A 24,185-nucleotide genomic window follows, 5' to 3' on the forward strand; every position below is an offset into this window, starting at 1 on the left:
GTTGGTTTAACTAGATGGCGTGGTCATCTCTGCTTGCTCTAAGCAACAAGGTAATACAGACCCACCACAAAGCCCCCTGATAATATTTGGGGGAAGGTTTCATGAAAGGGTTAGACAATGAACACCATGTGACAGTTATAGTATTTTTTAAATACTTTCTTTTATGACTTGCACAACAACTAGGCAGACAGTAAGTTCTTATTGTTTTTGACAGCATTATCTGGTTGAAACGCCATTTACATTTAAAAAAAATTCTCCTTATGAAGTGTCAAGGAAAGTTGGACTCGTTATGAGTGAATGCAACACATTTCATGTTTTCTCATATTTTTTTACTCTATTGTAATGTTTTTATTGAGAGATGACATATTCTATTATTGTTGACAGATCATACCTTTTTTTGATTGTTGAGGTCTAGCTGCCTTACTATGAAATGTGTTATTTCAAACGACTGCTTACTAATCTGATGTGATGGGGTCAAATGGACTGTATTAGGAGGCAATAATAACTTCTGACTTAAGTTGATCACGCGTAAAAAAACATAATTCCCTTTACATGCATGTTTCTCTCAGCCCGTATTCTGACCTTGAATTTAAGCACGAGAATAGGATGTTATTCACCCGCTTTTCATTTTGGTTGGAGATCAAAGAAAGGAAGGTATGGCGGAGCAGCCCGGTCTCAGACTAGACATAACATAGTAAACAAATCTGGGACATGCAAATTAGTATGATATGTTAAGTTTCGTATGGTTACATTAAGGCAAAAATAAATGTAGGCTGGTTAGTCTGGGTGGACATATAACGCAAACGTCTAGCAACCTAAAGGTTGCGAGTTTGAATCTCATCATGGACAACTTTAGCAACTTTTACTACTACTACTACTTTTACTACTTAGCATGGTATCTAACCCTTCCCCTCACCCTAACCCTTCCCCTAACCTTAACCCTAACCACTAGCCTTTCTAGCTAAGACCTAGCTAGAATCCATAACATATGGTATATTTTTGCAAATTCACAGATACTATGAAAAGTTATTTGTAAGAAATCATACGCAATGGGTGATGGACAGCCACAAATGAATACATATCATACTAAATGGAGTGTCTCGTATTTAGATACAGAATAATAAGAAATGCTCTGAGACCAGGTTGGGTGGAGGTGTGTCTACAGATGTGCTGTATTCTGACCTTGACAAAGACCTAGATTCAATCAGATCAAGCGTTAACCGGCGATAGCAAACATCCTCATAGTGGTTGTTTTGGAGGTGGAACTGCATTGAAGCCCAAATCATTGAGCAGCTGCTCTTGCGATCATTGTCTGGAAGCCACATCCGGCCCAACCATGTTAGAAGTGCAGAATGAGAAAGTGTAGGCTATATAGAAATAATTATGCTCAAATTGAAAAATCATTAAACAAAATAAAGATGATTTCTAATCATGCTAATTATTACATATCGCATTCCAGTGTTCGAACTTGTAAAACAAGGATGTTAAACGGACTCCGTGCAGCCAATGGCAATGTCCGCTTTAGGTATAAGGCAGAGAGTCACTTCTGGATTTGACAGCTCTAACATAGTTCTACCAAAACAACTGATATGCTGATCTCAGCTAAAAAAAGGATCTGAATGAATAGAGCCCTTAATTCTCTCTTAATTCCACCATCTTTACGCGTGAGGAAACCATGAATAAGGTCAAGCGAACCTACCGGTTCCAAGTGGAAAAAGCATCTGCTTTATCTTTTCAGATAGAAATAACACCATTCTCCATGCACTGTCATTTATACATTGATAAGAGCTATTTATAAGACCTAGGTAAATGAGTAATCCGTTTGGAGAAGGGGATTGTAAATACACAATAGCAATTGTTTTAGATGATTCTCTTATAAGGGAGACGAATGTCAAACCAATCATGGAAGCAAACTGAAAATCATATCAACATGACATGTATTGGGGCCCTTTTTCCACAGTGAAGAAGGCTATAAAAAAACAGTGCCGTTATTCAGAGTTCTAATTGTATGCCCTCATATTGTGTGAATGAAATTGGACCATCCAAGCTATAGGCTTCTGTAGGGCCCAACTTGCCAAGTGGATGTATGCGCTTTAGAGTGGTTTAATTATTCATTTACAAGCTCTGAGCATTTTTTAAATCTAATAGTTGGTGCTAAAATGAACACGATTATGTATATATTTAGATGGCTTTCTTTCATAATGACACTACATTATTTTCCATTAATTTCTATTGGTCACAAAATGATCTGATACACAACCAAAAAAATTGAAAATGCATCCAACAAGTTTGTAATTGCTTTGCCACATTCTTTGCAGTATTACTTTAGTGCCTTGTTGCAAATAGGTTGCCTTGTTTCATGTTTTGGAATATTTTTATTCTGTACAGGCTTCCTTCTTTCCACTCGGTCATTTGCGTTAGAATTGTTGAGTAACTACAATGTTGTTGATCCATCCTCAGTTTTCTCCTATCACAGTGTCGGGTTCACCTAGGGGTCATGAAAAGGGTTGTACCAAAATGTTTGATATATTAGAATAATTGATTATTCTTATGTAGTGTTAATAGAAGGGGAGGGATGAAAAGACTCCTCCCTCCTTACATTTATAGGGTCCTAGACTACAGATTAACAATATATATATTCATTGTAGAGGTTTCGTATTCCACAATAGTTTTTTAATTCTCTCTTTCTTATAAAAAGGCCTCTCTGAGAATGTGTGACTGTGAAGAAGGAGCTCTGCAGGGAAGTGGAGATAAGACTAAAATAATCAGCTTTGGGGAGTGGACGTTTACTGCTAAGTTTTAGATAACACTAAAAGCCATTGTTTATATAGGGTTTTGGTCTCAGGAGTAAAAAGGTAATGACATCACCAGGATAGACTGAGGATGTAACAAAACAACTGGAGACGCAGAACTTTCTCAGAAACATGCAATTGCATTAATAAAGGTTTTTGAATGATTTAATTAAAGATATTGTCATAATGCTAATTTCATCAATGAACCAATGATTGACAAGGACGTAAGGAAGGAACCCTAACAACAGCCATTAAATGTTGTAACTGTTTTAAAGTCACCATTGGCCTCATGGTAAAATCCCTGAGCAGTTTACTTCCTCTCCGGCAACTGAGTTAGGAAGGACGCCTGTATCTTTGTAATGACTGGGTTTATTGATACACCATCCAAAGTGTAATTAAGAACTTCACCATGCACAAAGGGATATTTTTTTTAACCCATCTACCAATAGGTGCCCTTCTTTGTGAGGCATTGGAAAACATCCCTGGTCTTTGTGGTTGAATCTGTGTTTTAAATTCACTCCTCGACTTAGGGACCTTACAGACAATTGTATGTGTGGGGTACAGAGATGAGGTAGTCATTCAAAAATCATGTTAAACACTATTACTGCACACATAGTGAGTTCAGGCAACTTGTGACTTGTTATGCAAATGTTTACTCCTGAACTTATTTAGGCATGCCATAACAAAGGGGTTGAATTCTTATTGACTCAAGACATTTCAGCTTTTCATTTTTGATTCATTTGTAAACATTTCTTTAAAAAATATTCCACGTTGACATTATGGGCTATTGTGTGTAGGCCAGTGTGAAACAAAATCTAAACATAATCCATTTTAAATTCTGGCTGTAACAAAATGTGGAAAAAGTCAAGGGGTGTGAATACTTTCTGAAGGCTCTGTAGATGGATCCCTGACAAAGGCCATGCAGCCTTTGGGGCAGCAGTGTAGCCTAGTGGTTAGAGCGTTGGACTAGTAACCGAAAATCCCCGAGCTGACAAGGTACAAAATAGTCGTTCTGCCCTTGAACAGGCAGTTAACCCACTGTTCCTAGGCCGTCATTGAAAATAAGAATTTGTTCTTAACTGACTTGCCTAGTAAAATAAAGGTAAAAAAAAAAAAAAAAAAAAAAAAAAAGCCGAAACGTGCCAGAGTAAAAAAAGAAAATAAATCGTTGTTCCATTGAACATGCCCTAATAAAGGCATTTGAATTAAATGAAGAGTGCCTTGGTCCTCCTTTCTTTTTGTTGGCCAATTTACCAAAGAGCACCTTCTATTTACAAAGACCTACTATTGTGTACTCTAGCAGCGCTCCCCTTTTTTTCTACAAACGCTTCATTGTACAGAACACTACAAAACAAATACAGAACACTACAAAACAAATACAGAACACTACAAAACAAATACAGAACACTACAAAACAAATACAGAACACTACAAAACAAATACAGAACACTACAAAAACTCATTCCTTGAATTCTTTCACTTGTTTAATCCTGTCTAATCCTCTAGCAATGTTTAATGTACAGCTAAAAAGTGTCAATACCCCATGCTTCATATTTAGTACGTTACAAAATACAGAACACTAATATTAAAACATAAAAAATGTTTTGACTAAGTTATTTTTAGAATGCAGCCATACAATAAAAAATTGACAAAAATTGTAGTAAAATATAAAAATCTAGAAGTATAAATAGAAATTTGGTCCATTGACTTGGTTGCTATAATATTATTTACATATTAGATGTATTATTTCATACCATTATGCATTTTCGACTTCAAAAGCTCAATGTTGCTACAAACAAAATAGCATATTCAATGTTAGACGGAATAATTAGTTGCTCAATGCATTGACTCAACAAAAAATAGGCTAACAAAACATGTTCCCTTTTTTTTTCTTACTGAAAATAAATATGAAACAGAGTAAAGCAAATATCTCAAGACGGCAGTATCAACAAAACATCAGAAAAGTTGACTTCAATTGTATGAGAGCCATTACAAGTAGGCTACAAGATGAATATACAAAGGCACACATTACAAGGTCATAGGGTATCATGTCCAGCGGTCAGGAAAATGCATTCAAAGACGGAGAACAGAAGACAGGGTAAACAGAAAACAGAAAACTGAGATAGGCGAGAATACATACTGACAAGTTAGGGGCCCTGTTGCCATAGGGCGGCAGGTAGCCTAGCTGTTAAGAGCGTTGGGCCAGTAACCAAAAGGTCTCTGGTTCGAATCCTCGAGCCGATAGGGTGACAAAATCTGTCGATGTGCCCTTGAGCAAGGCACTTAACCCTAATTGCTCCTATTCTGCTAAGTGACTAAAATGTAAATGGTTACACCAGGGACTCAAGGCTCTCTGCTGTGCTGGCGGTGCCCCCTGGGACTGTTCCGTTGTTGTCTGAGGACTGGAGCATCCTCTCGTCCTCCTGTGTGCCCACCAGACTCAGCATGGCTGTGTATAGGAACTGATACTGCTCCTGAATGAGAAATGGAATAGAGAAACTGTGCTGTTGAAGGGAGAATGTTGAGACACAAAATGGCCACAATGCATCAAACAGGTACAGTCGGTGCTTCAGATTGACTTACAACATCAGTGAAGGTCCTGGGCCTCATGAGGTTGAACATCTTGGCCACCTGGTACACGTCCACAGAGCTCTCCGCCTCTAGTTGGCGCACCAGAGTAGACAGGGCACAGAAGGTTCCCGCAGTAACACCGCCAACCCTGCAAAATCAGACCCACGCCTTGAAGTGGTGGTAAAACTGACCTTATCTAGGGTGTCCAACTAAAAACTATTTTCAAAAATAATATGTTCATTATGTAGATACTCCTCAAAAGTTTTTGGCATTTATACCCTTGTAGGCTAATGTGGCTAAATCAATGGAGGACAGAGAAAGAAAGTGGTAAAAAGAAAATGCATCGCGTCAGCTAGGCTGGATTCTGTGCAAGAATTAAGGCTACTGGCTACCTGACAGGCTCACTTTCCCATTGCACTTGTAATCTTCTCGAATCCGCAGGACATAAAACAATATAAGATAGACATCAACTTTGAGACATGTATTTTCATATTTTAGTAATAGATTTTCCTATTCATTCAAAATCCCTGTTATTTTTCGAAGATTTATCACAAAAAAAACATATCTATGAAATACTGACAATGTGCCAAGCTTTTTATTTTCAAAGCCTTTTACATTTAATTCAGCTTGTGTCATGCTAATTTAGCTTTTTGCGACCGGCGGAAACATCTTTGAAGACAAGGACCACAAAATGTAAAATCCTCAAGTCGTTACGAGAAACCTGCTCTACTATGTCAACAGATATGTCAAATGATAGGTCTGAAAGGCTCCTTAACAGCTTCTACCCCCAAGCCATAAGACTCCTGAACAGCTACTTGGCTACCTGGACTATGTGCATTGACCCCCCTCACCCCCATTTTTACACTGCTGCTACTGTATGTTTATTATCTATGAATGACTTTACCTCTACCTACATGTACATGTTACCTTGACTATCCTGTGCCTCCCCCTCCCAATAGCATCGCTACTGTTATTTTATTTTATATATTTTCTTCACATTTTTACTTCAGTTTATTTTAGTAAATCATTTATGAACACTTTTTAAAATTGCATTGTTAGTTAAGGGCTTGTAAGTAAGCATTTCACTAAGGTCTACACAGGTTGTATTTGACGCATGTGACAAATACAATTTGATTTGATTTGAAAAGAGGTCGGTGCTTATTATCCAACATATTAGGTTATGAAATCCGAATTCTTGGATATAATGTTAATGATATGTTAGAGAAAGACCCCACTGAATGATTCAGAACATGAATAATCATATTTGCCTTGGTAAAATGTATTTTGTAACAATAGGAAATTAAAATTAATCTCCAAAGTGTGTCGTCACCCATTAAGGGCAGAGTGGGTGAAGCCCTACCTTGTATATCTTAAGGGCTCCCGAGTGGCGCAGTGGTCTAAGGCACTGCATCTCAGTGCTAGAGGAAATCCAAAATTCACTACAGACCCTGGTTTGATTCCAGGCTATATCACAGCCGGATGTGATTGGGAGTCCCATAGGGCAGCGCACAATTGGCCCAGCGTTGTCCGGGTTAGGGTTTGGCCGTCATTGTAAATAAGAATTTGTTCATAACTGACTTGCCTTGTTAAATAAAAGTTAAAGAAAAAAAAATGTAAACTCTTGTCATATTAGCCAAGGGCTACGCCAAACTGGAGTATAGAGTACTAATCCTGTACGTCTTTAGTGAACCTTTACAGTGTTGTCTGTGGTTAAAGCAGAGCATTAAGCGCCCTTTAACCCTTAACCCTTTAACAGGCAGCGCAACCCGGTGGTTGATCTCATTTTGACCACCAATTTGAAATTAAATGAGACCCTATGAAATTTGTTTGGCATATTTTATCATCTCACCCAATGTAAAATCATCATTTGGTTTTCATTATCAGATTCACGCATTAAACACGCATTCAAAGATGGAAGTGAACGTGAGCAAAACCAAACTTGATTTACCACCATTTTTTTGTACAAATTGTGTATGAAATGGGAAATTAGAATGTAAATGTTGTTTACCTGTTAAACCTAATTTAAGAATGATTAAATTACGAATATGTTGTTGTTTTACAATTTTAGGAACTCTTAAAAAAAAAGAAGCTCTACCAGGGTGAAAGAGTTGTCCATTAAGCTAGACCCCTTCACTTTGTCCACATTTTGTTATGTTACAACCTTATTCTAAAATTTATTACATTGTTTTTTTTCTCTCATCAATATACACACACACAATACCCCATAATGGCAAAGCAAAAACATTTATTTGAATTTTTTACAAATTTATTCAACAACAAAAAAATGCAAATATCACATTTATATAAGTATTCAGACCCTTTACTCAGTACTTTGTTGAAGTACCCTTGGCAGCGATTAAAACCTCAAGCCTTCTTGGGTATGATGCTACAAGCTTGGCACATCTGTATTTGGGGAGTTTCTCCCATTCTTCTCTGCAGATCCTCTCAAGCTCTGTCACAGGTTGGATGGAGAGTGTTGCTTGCACAGCTATTTTCAGGTCTCTCCAGAGATGTTCGATCAGGTTCAAGTCCAGGCTCTGGCTTGGCCACTCAAGGACATTCAGAGACTTGTCCCGAAGCCACTCCAGCATTGTCTTGGCTGTGTGCTTAGGGTCATTGTCCTGTTGGAAGGTGAACCTTCACCCCAGTCAGGTCCTGAGTGCTCTGGAGTAGGTTTTCAGTAAGGATCTCTCAGTACTTCGTTCTGTTCATCTTTTCCTCGAATCCTGACTAGTCTCCCAGTCCCTGCTGCTGAAAAACATCCCCACAGCATGATGCTGCCACCACCATGCTTCACCGTAGGGATGGTGCCAGGTTTCCTCCAGATGTGCGCTTGGCATTCAGGCCAAGAGAATCTTATTTATCATGGAATGAGAATCTTTAGTTGCCTTTTGGCAAACTCCAAGCGGGCTGTCATGTGCCTTTTACTGAGGAGTGGATTCCATCTGGCTACTCTACCATAAAGGCCTGATTGGTGGAGTGCTGCAGAGATTGTTGTCCTTCTGGAATGTTCTCCCATTGCCACAGAGGAATTCTAAAGCTCTGTCAAAGTGATCATCGGGTCACCTCCCTGACCAAGGCCCTTCTCGCTTGATTGCTCAGTTTGGCCAGGCGGCCAGCTCTACGAAGAGTCTTGGTGGTTCCAAAATTCTTCCATTTAAGAATGATGGAGGCTACTGTGTTCTTGGGAACATTCAATGCTGCAGACATTTTTTGGTACCCTTCCCCAGATCTGTGCCTCGACACAATCCTGTCTCGGAGCTCTACGGACATTTCCTTCCACCTCATGGCTTGGTTTTTGCTCTGACATGCACTGTCAACTGTGGGACCTTAAATAGACAGGTGTGTGCCTTTCCAAATCATGTCCCATCAATTGAATTTACCAAAGGTGGACTTGAGTCATGTTGTAAAAACATCAAGGATGATCAATGGAAACAGGATGCACCTGAGCTCAAGTTCGAGTCTCATAGCAAAGGGCCTGAATACTTATGCTTTTTTATATTTAATACATTTGCAAAAATGTCTAAAAACCTATTTTTCCTTTGTCATTATGGGGTATTGTGTGTAGACTGCTGAGGATTTGTATTTATTTAATCCATTTTTAGAAAAAGGCTGTAACGTAACAAAATGTGGATAAAGTCAAGATGTATGAATACTTTCTGAAGGCACTGTTTGTATCTTTTTGGGTGACCTGACCAAATTCACATAGAAATGTGAGTTATAGATATTTAATTCTCATTGACAGCAAGTCTAAGATGCGGTAGATATGTTCTATGTGATCTAGTTCTTTGCTTCCCTTTCACAAGTTCCATTTTTTGCATCTTTTACTTTCGGTTTTGTACACCATCTTCAAACAGCTGAAAATACAATATTTTGAGTTATGGAAAATATATCAAATCAAGTTTTATTTGTCACATACACATGGTTAGCAGATGTTAATGCGAGTGTAGCGAAATGCTTGTGCTTCTAGTTCTGACAATGCAGTAATAACCAACAAGTAATCTAGCTAACAATTCCAAAACTACTACCTTATAGACACAAGTGTAAGGGGATAAAGAATATGTACATAAAGATATATGAATGAGTGATGGTACAGAGCGGCATAGGCAAGATACAGTAGATGGTATTGAGTGCAGTATATACATATGAGATGAGTATGTAAACAAAGTGGCATAGTTAAAGTGGCTAGTGATACATGTATTACATAAGGATGCAGTAGATGATATAGAGTACAGTATATACGTATACATATGAGATGAATAATGTAGGGTATGTAAACATTAGGTAGCATTGTTTAAAGTGGCTAGTGATATATTTTACATCAATTCCCATCAATTCCCATTATTAAAGTGGCTGGAGTTGAGTCAGTGTGTTGGCAGCAGCCACTCAATGTTAGTGGTGGCTGTTTAACAGCGGTTAATATTGTACAATGATTCTTTACATAATGACTGACTGTTTTATCCATTATCACTAGTTTTGACTTAATACCATTCCTTTAAAGGTGTACTATGCAGAAATAGCTCCGCCATTTTCTGGTTGCTAAATTAGAATAGTTGGCCTAATTTCAGTTTGTGTGACAAATATTGTCATGGGATTTTTTTGGTCTGATCAAATGAATTTAAAATCCCTATCATTATTTACTATCTGCTTGTTATATTCTATTTGTTTCACAATCAAATCAAATAGTTTCCTAGGAACGCGAAGCGAGGCGGCCATCTCTGTCGGCGCCGGAAGTTGAACATTCATGTCATGTCAATTTACTGGTATTCTTATCATATCATATAAATTGTAAACGCCTTAATTTACATGCATTCTCATATTTTAACATACACATTGATCCAATATAATTAATACTTTATATCAGTCCTCATTTAACTAGGCCTTTCTTCCATTATGAGTCAATGAAGCCGACAATGTAAATTCAAGTATCATATATTTAGATGATTTAAACAGTCTATCCAAATTCCAATACAACATTTGTTTACTTTAATTGGGAAACTCAACCGGCTGGTTGAGATATTTGTGATGCATTATCTATCAAAGTTGTCATGCAACAAATTCAAAAACAAATGCAACAAATTCTGTATTTATAGCCTATACTGAGGATAAATACACATACAATCCTTTTTATGAATTGTTTTTATTGGTGTGCAAATCTTAAGACAGGATTGTCGAAATTGTCTAAATAGGCCTGGATCAGTACAGTGTTTCAGTTCCAATAAATATTAAGAGTATTGCACATTTGGACATATCTTCTTATCCTTTTAGGTTAAGGTCTCAGAGTGGATCATCTTGAATGTATTAACAGAAAAGAGAGGGAAAAATAGTATTGAGATAGCTCAAGATAGAGTACATGCCTGAGTGCCAAATAGTTGGGGGTTGCACTTTTGGGACTGTTCCAGTTGTTCCAGGTTTGGAGTGGAGATGACCTTATTTCACAGATACATAATCAGTAAATCAATAGAGAGGTCTTACTGGTCGTGGACCACCGTGGGGCCCTCCTTGGAGGAGCTCTCCTCCTTCACCAGACTGAGCAGCTCAAAGGTGCTGCTGATGGGGCTGTCCGGGTTGGGCCAGTGAGGCGCCCGGTAGTGCCTCACTTCCAGAACATAATCATCCTGGCCCAGAGGGAGACAACAACACACAATCAGAGAGAGGGCTAGAGAGAGAGAAAGTGTTTGTGTGTTCTAGGGTTGCACATGTTGGGGAAAATTCCGAAGTGGAAACTTTCCGTGGGAATAAACGGGAATATATGGGAATTAATGCAAATTAATATTAATACCATTTAAATGTAGATGTTTTTTACATTGGATATATTTACCATATCATATGGAGACAGAAACATAAACCTTTTACCTTAAGTAGACATAATTGCAAATTATTAAATCCTTCCAATAGAAATAAAAACGATTTAGTTATGAATTGAACTTTAATTAAATGAGTTGACTCTTCACATGGGACGATTTTACTGAACAACAAAAGAAGGGGAATATTGAATGATCAGCAATGATCCATCGCATCTCCCAAAAACATTATCAACATATATCTGTAAAATGATAGTCTAGAAACTAAAGCTTTGGTTTTGTCTTCTCCCTGGACCTCCTCAATGTCCACCTCTTGAACATCAGTCTCATCTTCACTGTTACTTTCCTACCTTGATGAGGACGTTGCGATGTCGCCGAAGACCCATCTTCTTGCCCCGGTCCTCTATGTTTCTAAGCGCCATGTCTCCCCATGTTATTGAAAGAGTCCAGGGGCATCAGCTGTGTAGCCGAGTGATCATAGGGTTCAAAGAACAGCAATAGTGCTTTCCTCACCATCAAAGAACAGCAAAGTGCTTTCCTCACCATCAAAGAACAACAATAGTGCTTTCCTCACCATCAAAGAACAGCAATAGTGCTTTCCTCACCATCAAATAACAGCAATAGTGCTTTCCTCACCATCAAAGAACAGCAAAAGTGCTTTCCTCACCATCAAAGAACAGCAATAGTGCTTTCCTCACCATCAAAGAACAGCAATAGTGCTTTCCTCACCATCAAAGAACAGCAAAGTGCTTTCCTCACCATCAAAGAACAACAATAGTGCTTTCCTCACCATCAAAGAACAGCAATAGTGCTTTCCTCACCATCAAATAACAGCAATAGTGCTTTCCTCACCATCAAAGAACAGCAAAAGTGCTTTCCTCACCATCAAAGAACAGCAATAGTGCTTTCCTCACCATCAAAGAACAGCAATAGTGCTTTCCTCACCATCAAAGAACAGCAATAGTGCTTTCCTCACCATCAAAGAACAGCAATAGTGCTTTCCTCACCATCAAAGAACAGCAATAGTGCTTTCCTCGCCATCAAAGAACAGCAATAGTGCTTTCCTCACCATCAAATAACAGCAATAGTGCTTTCCTCACCATCAAATAACAGCAATAGTGCTTTCCTCACCATCAAAGAACAGAAATAGTGCTTTCCTCACCATCAAAGAACAACTACAAACAACATCGACTTAGAATATCTGAACAACTACAAATACCTAGGTGTCTGGTTAGACTGTAAACTCTCCTTCCAGACTCACATTAAACATCTCCAATCCAAAATGAAATCTATAATTGGCTTCCTATTTCACAACAAAGCCTCTTTCACTCATGCTGCTAAACATATCCTCGTAAAACTGATTATCCTGCCGATCCTTGACTTCAGCGATGTCATTTACAAAATAGCCCCCAACACTCTACTCAGCAAATTGGATGCAGTCTATCACAGTGCCATCCGTTTAGTCACCAAAGCCCCATATACTACCCAACACTGCGACCTGTATGCTCTCGTTTGCTGGCCCTAACTACATATTCGTCGCCAAACCCACTGACTCCAGGTCATCTATAAGTCTTTGCTAGGTAAAGCCCTGCCTTATCTCAGCTCACTGGTCACCATTGCAACACCCACCCTTAGCACGTGCTCCAGCAGGTTTATTTCACTGGTCATCCCCAAAGCCAACTCCTCCTTTGGCCACCTTTCCTTCCAGTTCTCTGCTGCCAATGACTGGAACGAATTGCAAAAATCACTGAAGCTGGAGACTCATATCTCCCTCACTAACTTTAAGCATCAGCTGTCAGAGCAGCTTACTGATCACTACACCTGTAGACAGCCCATCTGTAAATAGCCCACCCAACTTCCTCATCCCCCATATGTTTATTTCTTTTTGCTATTTTGCACCCCAGTATCTCTACTTGCACATCATCATCTGCACATCTATCACTCCAGTGTTAATGCTAAATTGTCATTTCGCCACTACAGCCTATTTATTGCCTTACCTCCCTAATCTTACTTCATTTGCACACACTGTATATTTTTCTATTGTGTTATTGACTGTACGTTTGTCTATCCCATGTGTAACTCTGTGTTGTTGTTTTTGTCACACTGCTTTGCTTTATCTTGGCCAGGTTGCAGTTGTAAATGAGAACTTGTTCTCAACTGGCCTACCTGGTTAAATAAAGGTGAAAAAAAAAATATATATATATACATGTTCCAACATCTAGTGGAAAACCTTCCTAGAAGAGTGGAGGCTGTTATAGCAGCAAAAGGGGGACCAACTCCATATTAATGCCCATGATTTTTGGAATGAGATGTTCAATGAGCAGGTGTTCACATACTTTTGGTCATGTAGTGCATGTGTGCGCCTGTGTGTGTGTGTGCGCCTGTGCGCGTGTGCTCCTGGGTGCGTGTGCGCCTGTGTGTGTGTGCGCCTGTGTGCCTGTGCGTGTGTTAAAAATGTTCCAGTGATTGGTGGTGCAGATGTCCGGGTCTAAACTGTGTGAAAAATAACAGCTGTGCTCCATTGAGGCATGGAGAATGTGTATTGAATTTCCACTCTTTTCACTGGCCATTTGGTTTCACTATGGGCTAAGATCCAGGAAGAGATAAGCAGAACAACTCCATGGAATAAGCATTTCCTTGTTGCTATATATTACCTCTGTGTATCAATTCAGTGGTTTAATGGAGCAATAGCGACTGGTCCATAGTGTCTGGTGCATAGTGACTGGTCCATTCTACGAAGCTAATATTTTAGTTATGATCCCACAGTCTGTGGCCAATGTAGTTAGTCTGTTCTATGTAGTTGATCATGTTAGTGTGACTTATCTTACTTATCAAGCTGATCTCCATGGTTTTACTGATATCCCTCAGCTGATCTCCCTGGTCTTACTGATCTCCCCGGTCTGAGCTGATCTCCCTCGGCTGATCTCCCTGGTCTGAGCTGATCTCCCTCAGCTGATCTCCCTGGTCTTGCTGGTCTCCCTGGTCTTGCTGATCTCCCTGGTCTTGCTGATCTCCCTGGTTTTACTGATCTCCCTGGTTTTACTGATCTCCCTGGTCTTGCTGATCTCCCTCAGCTGATCTCACCTGTGTAGCCTCCAGGACGTAGTGCTGCACCACCAGCATCTCCTCGTTGGCCAGACACATGTGGTTCTCGCTCTGCAGGGTCACTGTGAACGCCTCATAGCTGATTGGCTGCTCCTTGCGGGGCCAGTACACGTATGGCTCCTCCCCCTCTGCCTGAGAACACAGATGTGGTAAGGACTTCCTGTTTGAGGCAGAAAATGGCTGCCATGCATACATCAGAGGTTTTGAGTCCAGGACGACAGATAGATACCCACCAGGCTTGGTGTTCGCGGCAGTGTGACTATGACCTGAGCGTTGTGATCCCAGATCATCCTCCAGAAGTCTGTCACTGTGCCGGCCAGCGGGTTTTGGGTCACGATGAACTCAGTGCTCTGCCGGTACCCCTGGGGAACACAACCCGTGGTAGAACATTAAGACCTGAATACGATCGCCAATATGGACAGGAAACCAAAAGTAAAATTTACTGAAAATGTGTTACTATGTGTAACTATGTAGTTAGTATCTGTCACCGTGACTTTTCTATCTAGAATGGTTGGGTTCTTACCGTGAGATATGAGGCGTTGATGTAGTCTGATGTAGTTTCTCCAGCCACTGTGGACAGACAAACCCGTGACCTTTCATCTGGAGACAAAGCCACACGTTGTTAAACATCCTCATAAGGTATACAGAATATAATTTTGTAGAATATTACTATTAGAATGGTTAGCTTTATCAGAGCGGCATTACTAAACCATTATCATTGCTTTACCTACATAACATGATTTTGTCAGACATTTGTCTTAAACCAAACAAAAACAAAATGTGCTTCAAGGTCCTTGCTCTCAAATAACTTCTTTGCCATTATTTTTTTTGTACAGTTTTAGTTAGGAGGGGTTAAAGTGTTGCGGGCATTTTGCTAAATGTTCTATTGAAAGTGACAATGTTGAGGATGAGTGCTGGTAGAAATCCAACCTGAAATGTAAAAAAGGTCTCACTGTCTAAACGGTTCACAGTCGTGGTGGATGCTGTTCCAAGGTCAAGAGGAGAGGAGGTTTTTAAAGTGCTGGAACCTTTCAACGTATGAACAAACCTGTCTGTAACTCACCGGGTATTAAAGAGGAGTTTCTGTTCTTCTCTCTGTTACACTCTTTCAGGGCTGCTGAGTAGTCGTACTGTATGGCATTGGACGAGGATATCAGCTGCAATCACATTGGAACCAAGGAGCAGATTAACTGTTAGTATTTTAAAATGTGCCAGTGGTTGTACCTGCTCTTTTCAGAGGACAAAGAAAGACAACCGATAGACTTATTGTTCTCCAAATGTATGTTTTACTTTTAGTTCTGCCCTTTATGCCCTACTGGAGTTCTTATGGAAAGTTTACCATTGTAAATATACAGTAAATGTAAATACTAGCACTATGACTTGTTAATAGCATATGTCCTTACCTTAAACTGTTTCTCTAGCTGTGTCCTTCCGGAGGGCCCTGGGGTCAGGAGGTCGTTGACGTAGCTGTGGATGCGACTGGAGGGAACCTCCGTCTCCTTGCCCAAGATGGCCTCCACTAGAGCATCGTGGATGAACACATACTGCTCCTGAATGCACAGGGAAAGTAGGGGTTGAAAGCCTTAGTTGGGTGTTGGCATTCGTACTGTTCTGGTAAGGTGACAGGACAACTAATCTTACTGTAGTGGATCCACTGTTTTCTTGTTGGTATCAGACCTGGGTTCAAATAGTATTCTTTCAAATGATTTAGATGCATTTGATGGAGCTTTCCATTTGATGGAAGCACAACCCAAAAGTGCAAACCCCGCCCATCTGGACTGAGCACTCACCTCTGTCTGTACCAGGTAGTTCCTCTGTGTGCGGATGTGTTTGAGGAAGCCCATGATGTTGACCGTGCCCTCTTCTTTGATCTGCTTCAGCATGCTATCCAACACTATGTAGGTTCCAGTCCTGCCAACCCCTGCACTGGAAACACACACACAAGAGAGGTTCACAATATATTCTGAATCCTGGTACTTTAATTTTCTATGAAATAACGTTCCATGTTGAACTTATCAGCTGGACAAGGTGAAAGTGGCTGTTAAGTGATATAATGAAGGACCATGTCCATTCTATTCTATTTCTATGCGGGTCGGAATGTAAATGTACTTCCTGAATTGAAACATTCACGTATAGAAGAAGATACATCTTTTTATTGACTGAATTTAAATGGAATTTCAGTTGAAACAAATGGCCTTGATCTTAAAGCTGTTCTATACATTCTACATATCTATGCATATATACATGTTCATTCTATATCTATGGCCTCCTACCTGCAGTGCACTACGATAGGCCCCATGTCATCTGTCCTGGCTTTGGAGGACTTCTGGACGAAGGTGAGCACGGGCAGAGTGTACTCGGGCACGCCCATGTCCGGCCACTGAGTGTAGTGGTACTGGGTCACGGTCCGCTCGTTAATCCGCCCCTTCAGAGAAACCTGGGGGTTGGTGGGAGGAAACAGGAAGTGGTAAGCAGGATGGGACACAAAATGGCTGTCAATGTGACACGTGGGATTCGTAGTTCCATAATAAATGTAGTAATGAGGCAGCGCTTCAACTAACTTGGAGGGGAGGTGCAACCGAGGTAGATGATACAGTGAGGAAGTAGAGGTTAAACTATTAATGAGAGGTAAATGTGATGTAAATAGTGTGACCTCTGACCTTTTTGACCTTGGTGTTCCTGAGGGTGAAGGTTCTCTGGGTGTAGTGGGCCAGAACCTTACTGCTCTTCACCGTCACCAGGAAACCACCGTACTCTTCCTGGCTATCCAGGGGCCAGTACTGGTCACACTTCCTCTGACATACATGACCAAACACTTTAGAATAATTTCATGAATAAACATTAATAAACTATTTGTGAACTATTACTAAATATGTTCAAGCATTACAACACTTCAGCATTTACAGCATGTATAAGCAGTTATAATGGCCCTGGTTTCTCACCCGTCCCTTCTCTACCAAGTTGGTAATCATGATGATGACGCCCACGTTCTGTTCCCACACCATCCTCCAGAAGTCCACGGTGCTGGACTTGAGAGGGCCCTGGGCTGCGATGTAGGCCCTGGACTTGTTGAAACCCTGTGGAGGGTAGGGAGGGAGGGAGGGAAAGCGTGAACAACCGATTAGCTACTGATACATCAACAAGACATTTGCCCTCATATCAAATCAAATTGTATTTGTCACTTGCTTCGTCAACAACAGGTGTAGACGAACAGTGAAATGCTTACTTACAGGTCCTTTTCTACGATTGTGCACAGACAAATGCAAGAGAATTGCTTACGTCAACGTAGTTTGCGTTAATGTAATCTCCACTCTTCCCATCTTGGTCAGCCTGGGTTGAGAGTCTTACTCGGCTGTGGTCATCTAGGAGTAGAGGAGGAAAGATAAGCTGGGTGCATTCAAGAATGTATGTGTGTGTACGTGTGTTTGAAGGTGCATGTTTGACTAACAGGCCAGGATATTAACGTATCGGTTCTTGTTCTTGTTGTCTGGATGGTTGGAGCCGTCTGTGGTGATACCCAGGTCCACCGGGCACGCCTGCACCTCCTAAAAGAAAACACATGACCTTACATCCCACCATCCTTTTACTACGCAGTCAAACTAAAATGTGTCATCATGCACAACAAAAACGTCAACATGGGCAGCTGGAAATGTGGCGAACATCTACACGTGACTACTTCAGAAAAAAAAGGGAGACGTAGCTTACCTCATAACACTCTTTCAATATCTAACGGGGAGGGGGAATGCAAAAAGCACAGCAATGAAATTTCATGACACATGGTTAGCAAAAAAAACGTGCAAATAAATAACAAGAAGACAGTTTATGGGCAAATCTCAACTTCAAGACATTGTTTATGCGATCAACGGGATTCAGTCCATGTACCATGTTAATGTCCTTAGCTTTGACTTACAAACCTATGTTTGTGTTATTGACAACATTTACACATGTATGCATTTATACAGTACTGATAAAATGCCAAGCTAGGATTTATATGGTAAGCAATGGTAAATATGTAGTTTAACATGAGCAATCACTGCATAGTGTATTTTATTGATCCCTTATTTTACCAGGTAAGTTGACTGAGAACACATTCTAATTTACAGCAACGACCTGGGGAATAATTACAGGGGGGAGGAGAGGGGATGAATGAGCCTATTGGAAGCTGGGGATGATTAGGTTGTATGAGGGCCAGATTGGGAATTTAGCCAGGACAACTGGGTTAACACCCCTACTCATATAAGTGCCATGGGTTCTTTAGTGACCACAGAGAGTCAGGACACCAGTTTAACGTCCCATCTGAAAGACAGCACCCTACACTGGGCAATGTCCCCTATCACTGCCCTGGGGCATTAGGATATTATTTTTTCGATCAGAGGAAAAAGTGCCTCCTACTGGCCAGTCAACACCACTTCCAGCAGTATCTGGTTTCCCATCCAGGGACCGACCTGGACCAACTCTGCTTAGCTTCAGAGGCAAGCCAGCAGTGGGATGCAGGGTGGTATGCTGCTGGTGTATAATGTGATATATTTGTAAGTCTCAGTGGTAAGGACAATAGACATGACTCCTCAGATGAATCTGGGCCAGAGACATACAATATCATGTAGCATGAGACAGAGAGAGAGTGTGAGTTTGAATGGCCATCACAGTGCAAAGCCTCCCACAAGTCTTCTGCATGCTTACCTTAAAATAATAACAGCCGCCGTGTAACATCGCAAATAACAGTTTCACAAGAAGGCTACGTACAGAACAGCTAAATTAAAACATACTGCCAATTCATATGAATAGTACTCATAAAAATGTCTGTCATAAACCATATCCTGTGAGGGATCTGAAGAAGAATTTGACAGCACACCTCAAACTCTCTGGAGAATGCATTGGTGTGGTGGAGCTCTGTCACGTGCTTGACAAACTGCTTCACTGGAAGGGCTTCTTGTTTATCTAAAGGCAGAGAGAAAGGGTTTTATTGATATCATCCACAAAAGTATTTTATCAGAACAAAAGTTTGAAACTTCCTACTCTGGCAGAAGCAGATGCTGAGTAAGTGAGTGTTAATGAAAGAGCTAAGCTTGGTGAAGATGGTGGACAGATGGAAAGAACACCTGTCCATATGTCTCTGTGCTTGTTAACACTTATCTTATGCCAACTCTACTGAATTCTAGTTGATCCCATGGAAAAGGTGTGCGTGCATGTGTGCGTGTGTGTGTGTGCGTGTGTGTAAGTGTGTACGACCTAGATTCAATCAGATCAAGCGTTAACCGGTGATAGCCAACACCCACATAGCTGATGTTTTCGTGGTGTCGGAGGTGTAGCTGCGTTGGAGCTGACAAATAGGTGAGCAGCTGCTCTTGATCACCCGTCCCACTCATGTTAGAAGTTCAGAAGGAGAAAGTGTATGCTATATGGAAGTAATTATGCTCAAATTGAACATCATTCAACAAAATAATAAGGGTTTCTATCATCCTAATGGAGGTGTAGATTCCATTTCACATTCCAGTGTTCCAACTTGACAATGGCAATGTCCACTTTAGGTATAATGCCAGGAGTTCTAACACAGTTCCTCCTCCGACACCGCCAAAACAACTGCTATGTGGATCTGATTAAATAGAGCCCTTTGTCTCATAGAATGGTTACCTGTATCTGTACGCATGGATGTGGGTGAAACAGATATGACTCTGGGGGATGTGTTGTCCTCTATGTAGAAATGGGCAATCTGGAAACACTTCCTGTGGAAACAAATGTACAATGATACAAGTTAATCAACAACACTCGTATAACTGCAGGTGTTGCCAGTTTCTTCTGTCTTTTTGACATATTGCCAATGCTATTATACCTTTGGTACAAAAAATGTTGCTTTTTCCATCTAATTTAACACAAATTAGGGATTTGTATGCATTGTTCTCATTTGGTGAAAAATGTGTTGAAAATTCTGTGTGACAAAAACAAGAATTATATTGGAGTAATGCTTATGTGAAGTGGGTGGGGTTATATCCTTCCTGTTTGGCCCTGTCCGGGGGTGTCCTCGGATGGGGCCACAGTGTCTCCTGACCCCTCCTGTCTCAGCCTCCAGTATTTATGCTGCAGTAGTTTATGTGTCGGGGGGCTGGGGTCAGTTTGTTATATCTGGAGTACTTCTCCTGTCCTATTCGGTGTCCTGTGTGAATCTAAGTGTGCGTTCTCTAATTCTCTCCTTCTCTCTTTCTTTCTCTCTCTCGGAGGACCTGAGCCCTAGGACCATGCCCCAGGACTACCTGACATGATGACTCCTTGCTGTCCCCAGTCCACCTGGCCATGCTGCTGTTCCAGTTTCAACTGACCTGAGCCCTAGGACCATGCCCCAGGACTACCTGACATGATGACTCCTTGCTGTCCCCAGTCCACCTGGCCATGCTGCTGTTCCAGTTTCAACTGACCTGAGCCCTAGGACCATGCCCCAGGACTACCTGACATGATGACTCCTTGCTGTCCCCAGTCCACCTGGCCATGCTGCTGCTCCAGTTTCAACTTCCACCTGACTGTGCTGCTGCTCCAGTTTCAACTGTTCTGCCTTATTATTATTCGACCATGCTGGTCATTTATGAACATTTGAACATCTTGGCCATGTTCTGTTATAATCTCCACCCGGCACAGCCAGAAGAGGACTGGCCACCCCACATAGCCTGGTTCCTCTCTAGGTTTCTTCCTAGGTATTGGCCTTTCTAGGGAGTTTTTCCTAGCCACCGTGCTTCTACACCTGCATTGCTTGCTGTTTGGGGTTTTAGGCTGGGTTTCTGTACAGCACTTTGAGATATCAGCTGATGTACGAAGGGCTATATAAATAAATTTGATTTGATTTATGTAAATGTAATACAACAACTGTAGATATATTTTTAAGAATACAGCAGGCCTAAAAATGCTGCTGTTGTTGTTTTTGAAGATAAAAAGCCAACCACCGATGTTGGAGAACATGGTAATCTGTCCTCAACACAGGAAAAAAGATGTTCCTTCTAATCCGGAACAGGTTTTTAACAGGATCACCACTGCATGTCTTTCTGATGAACCTGCGCCCAGCTAACCAAAAATGGACATCACCACACAGATTACTCTGGACATAAAAAAAACAGCAGAAAGATGTCCCCGGGAGATTACATGTGTGCGCTTCTAAAAGACATCTCCACTTTGCTAACCCCAAATGCCCAGCTGTGGGGTGGCCAAATGAGCACCGTGTCACCGGATGACGAGCAAGGACGTGACACAGAGGGGATTACAGCATTTCAGCCTCACGCCACTCATTTTACAAGACGCTGACACGAAAGCCTTCATGTCGGACATAATGAGGCGCAGGCGCTTTCCCCTCTCCTACCCAACCAGATGCCCTGTTTCCCTTTTCCTATCCCACCCGAGGCCCTGTTCCCCCCTACTACCCCACCCGAGGCACTGCCTGTTCCCCCTTCTACCCCACTCGAGGCCCTGCCTGTTCCCCCTCCTACCCCACCCGAGGCCCTGCCTGTTCCCCTCTCCTACCCCACCCAAGGCCCTGCCTGTTCCCCCCTCCTATCCCACCCGAGGCCCTGCCTTTTCCCCCTCCTACCCCACCCGAGGCCCTGCCTGTTCCCCCTCCTACCCCACCCGAGGCCTGCCTGTTCCCCCTCCTACCCCACCTGAGGCCCTGCCTGTTCCCCCTCCTACCCCACCCGAGGCCCTGCCTGTTCCCCCTCCTACCCCACCCGAGGCCCTGCCTGTTCCCCCTCCTACCCCACCCGAGGCCCTGTTCCCTAACCACTGTATGACCCCGAGCCCCAAGCTCAACGCTCTACACTCTAAGTGAGGCACATCTCTTAGCTTTAATCCCTCATCGGCACCAAGATTATTACAGATTTAAAATGAAATACAATAACAGGGTAGAAAACATGAACAATATGTCACGTCTCCAGCCCAGTGGATGAGAAATGTACAGTCTTATGCGGCTTAAGTGTTTACATTTCTGACAAAGTGTCCTTGATCGGATTGCCGAAGTTGGTTATTTAACTGTCCAACCGGTCAGTTTGCCACCACAGTGAAAAGTAGTATTTTCTATGATCTCACAGTATGGGTATAATGTCTTTATAACTAGAGACGGGCAACTCTGAATGATGGCACCTATGTGTAAGTGAATCTACCCAGACACATCAAAGCTAAATGTGAAAAGCCAGACCTCAAACCGAAGCCATGTTGAAGATATTGGATGTGTCATGGGGAAGTGTGTGAGAGTGAGAAAGAAATTGGGCCCATGTCAGAGGAGATTAGGCCTCACAGTGAGACAGACAAATATGTGGTTCTTAAGGTCAACCTCGCTCCCCCTCTGCCACCCCCCGCCTCGCTCCACCCGTGCCCCCTGATATCTGGGGCGGCAGTGCCCCGTGTCTGGGGACAAAACAGACCCACTCCTCTGAGACAGATGAATAACAATATGACAGGTATCGGCCCTGCGGCAGTTCCACACAGCTGTCCCATAGGGAGGCAGAAGGCTTAATGGTGTCAGTATGTGTGTGGAGCCTATCAATGCAGAAAGAAAGCTGTTGTTCATGTAGCTTAGCTGTCAGGTTAAACAGATGATGGGTGGGTTCAGGGGGAATCGATGGGAGAGGATTTCTCAACATCATCACCATAATACTAATCATCATCATTATGGATCTTATAACAATCATCATTATGGATCTTATAACAATCATCATTATGGATCTTATAACAATCATCATTATGGATCTTGTAATAATCATCATTATGGATCTTGTAACAATCATCATTATGGATCTTATAACAATCATCATTATGGATCTTATAACAATCATCATTATGGATCTTATAACAATCATCATTATGGATATCATCATCATTATGGATCTTATAACAATCATCATTATGGATCTTATAACAATCATCATTATGGATCTTATAACAATCATCATTATGGATATCATCATCATTATGGATCTTATAACAATCATCATTATGGATCTTATAACAATCATCATTATGGATCTTATAACAATCATCATTATGGATCTTATAACAATCATCATTATGGATCTTATAACAATCATCATTATGGATCTTATAACAATCATCATTATGGATCTTATAACAATCATCATTATGGATCTTATAACAATCATCATTATGGATATCATCATCATTATGGATCTTATAACAATCATCATTATGGATCTTATAACAATCATCATTATGGATCTTGTAATAATCATCATTATGGATCTTGTAACAATCATCATTATGGATCTTGTAACAATCATCATTATGGATCTTGTAATAATCATCATTATGGATCTTGTAACAATCATCATTATGGATCTTATAATAATCATCATTATGGATCTTATAATAATCATCATTATGGATCTTATAATAATCATCATTATGGATATTATCTTCCTCCTCTCCCTTCTCCACCTCCTTCACTTCTTCCTCCATATCCATCTCCTCATCCTCCAAACTCCACCTTCTTCCTCCATATCCACCTCCTCATCCTCCAAACTCCACCTTCTTCCTCCTCATCCTCCAAACTCCACCTTCTTCCTCCATATCCACCGCCTACTCCTCCCTCTTACCTCCAGTAGATGAGGATTCCCACCAGGACGATGAGTCCCAGGAAGGTGAGGGTGGAGATCACTGCCAGAGGGACCATGGTCCTCCTCTCTCTCTCCCTGGCCAGACCCACCCTGGACTCATGGCTGCTGTTACTGGCCTCTGTAAGTGGTGGGAAGAGGGAAGAACAGACGAGACACACAACTCAGAAAACGTGTCATTCACTCATTCAACTACAACACATTGACTGGCAAACACGTCAACAGTAAATCAATCCACATACTCATCCAATTTAACTTCCAGTTCCAACACAGAGCTCCTCCTTGAACTACGGAACCTTGTTCATTTACAT

General features: G+C 41.3%; 1 protein-coding gene across 4 annotated transcripts in view; it reads right to left on the reverse strand.

Annotated features, from left to right (window-relative positions):
• Positions 1-4,258: 4,258 nt before the first annotated feature.
• LOC109897783 (receptor-type tyrosine-protein phosphatase zeta) overlaps positions 4,259-24,185 on the reverse strand; it is a 99,689-nt gene continuing 79,762 nt past the window's right edge. For 2 of the 4 annotated variants that reach the window (XM_020492346.2, XM_020492350.2), the window contains 18 exons: positions 23,857-23,995; positions 19,904-19,995; positions 19,125-19,210; positions 17,978-17,998; positions 17,721-17,817; positions 17,552-17,634; positions 17,215-17,349; positions 16,933-17,067; positions 16,546-16,709; positions 16,063-16,198; positions 15,676-15,822; positions 15,336-15,429; positions 14,796-14,872; positions 14,506-14,634; positions 14,252-14,404; positions 10,839-10,981; positions 5,376-5,511; positions 4,259-5,266 (listed from right to left, as the gene is read on the reverse strand). In XM_020492346.2, the coding sequence (XP_020347935.1) occupies positions 5,123-5,266; positions 5,376-5,511; positions 10,839-10,981; positions 14,252-14,404; positions 14,506-14,634; positions 14,796-14,872; positions 15,336-15,429; positions 15,676-15,822; positions 16,063-16,198; positions 16,546-16,709; positions 16,933-17,067; positions 17,215-17,349; positions 17,552-17,634; positions 17,721-17,817; positions 17,978-17,998; positions 19,125-19,210; positions 19,904-19,995; positions 23,857-23,995 (2,111 nt within the window). In that variant the 3' untranslated portion in view covers positions 4,259-5,122. The remainder of the gene's footprint in view (positions 5,267-5,375; positions 5,512-10,838; positions 10,982-14,251; positions 14,405-14,505; positions 14,635-14,795; positions 14,873-15,335; positions 15,430-15,675; positions 15,823-16,062; positions 16,199-16,545; positions 16,710-16,932; positions 17,068-17,214; positions 17,350-17,551; positions 17,635-17,720; positions 17,818-17,977; positions 17,999-19,124; positions 19,211-19,903; positions 19,996-23,856; positions 23,996-24,185) is intronic. The other 2 variants (XM_020492347.2, XM_031833162.1) reach the window with 2 other exon arrangements.

Source organism: Oncorhynchus kisutch, linkage group LG10, assembly GCF_002021735.2.
Source record: "Oncorhynchus kisutch isolate 150728-3 linkage group LG10, Okis_V2, whole genome shotgun sequence".
Taxonomy (NCBI): Eukaryota; Metazoa; Chordata; class Actinopteri; order Salmoniformes; family Salmonidae; genus Oncorhynchus; species Oncorhynchus kisutch.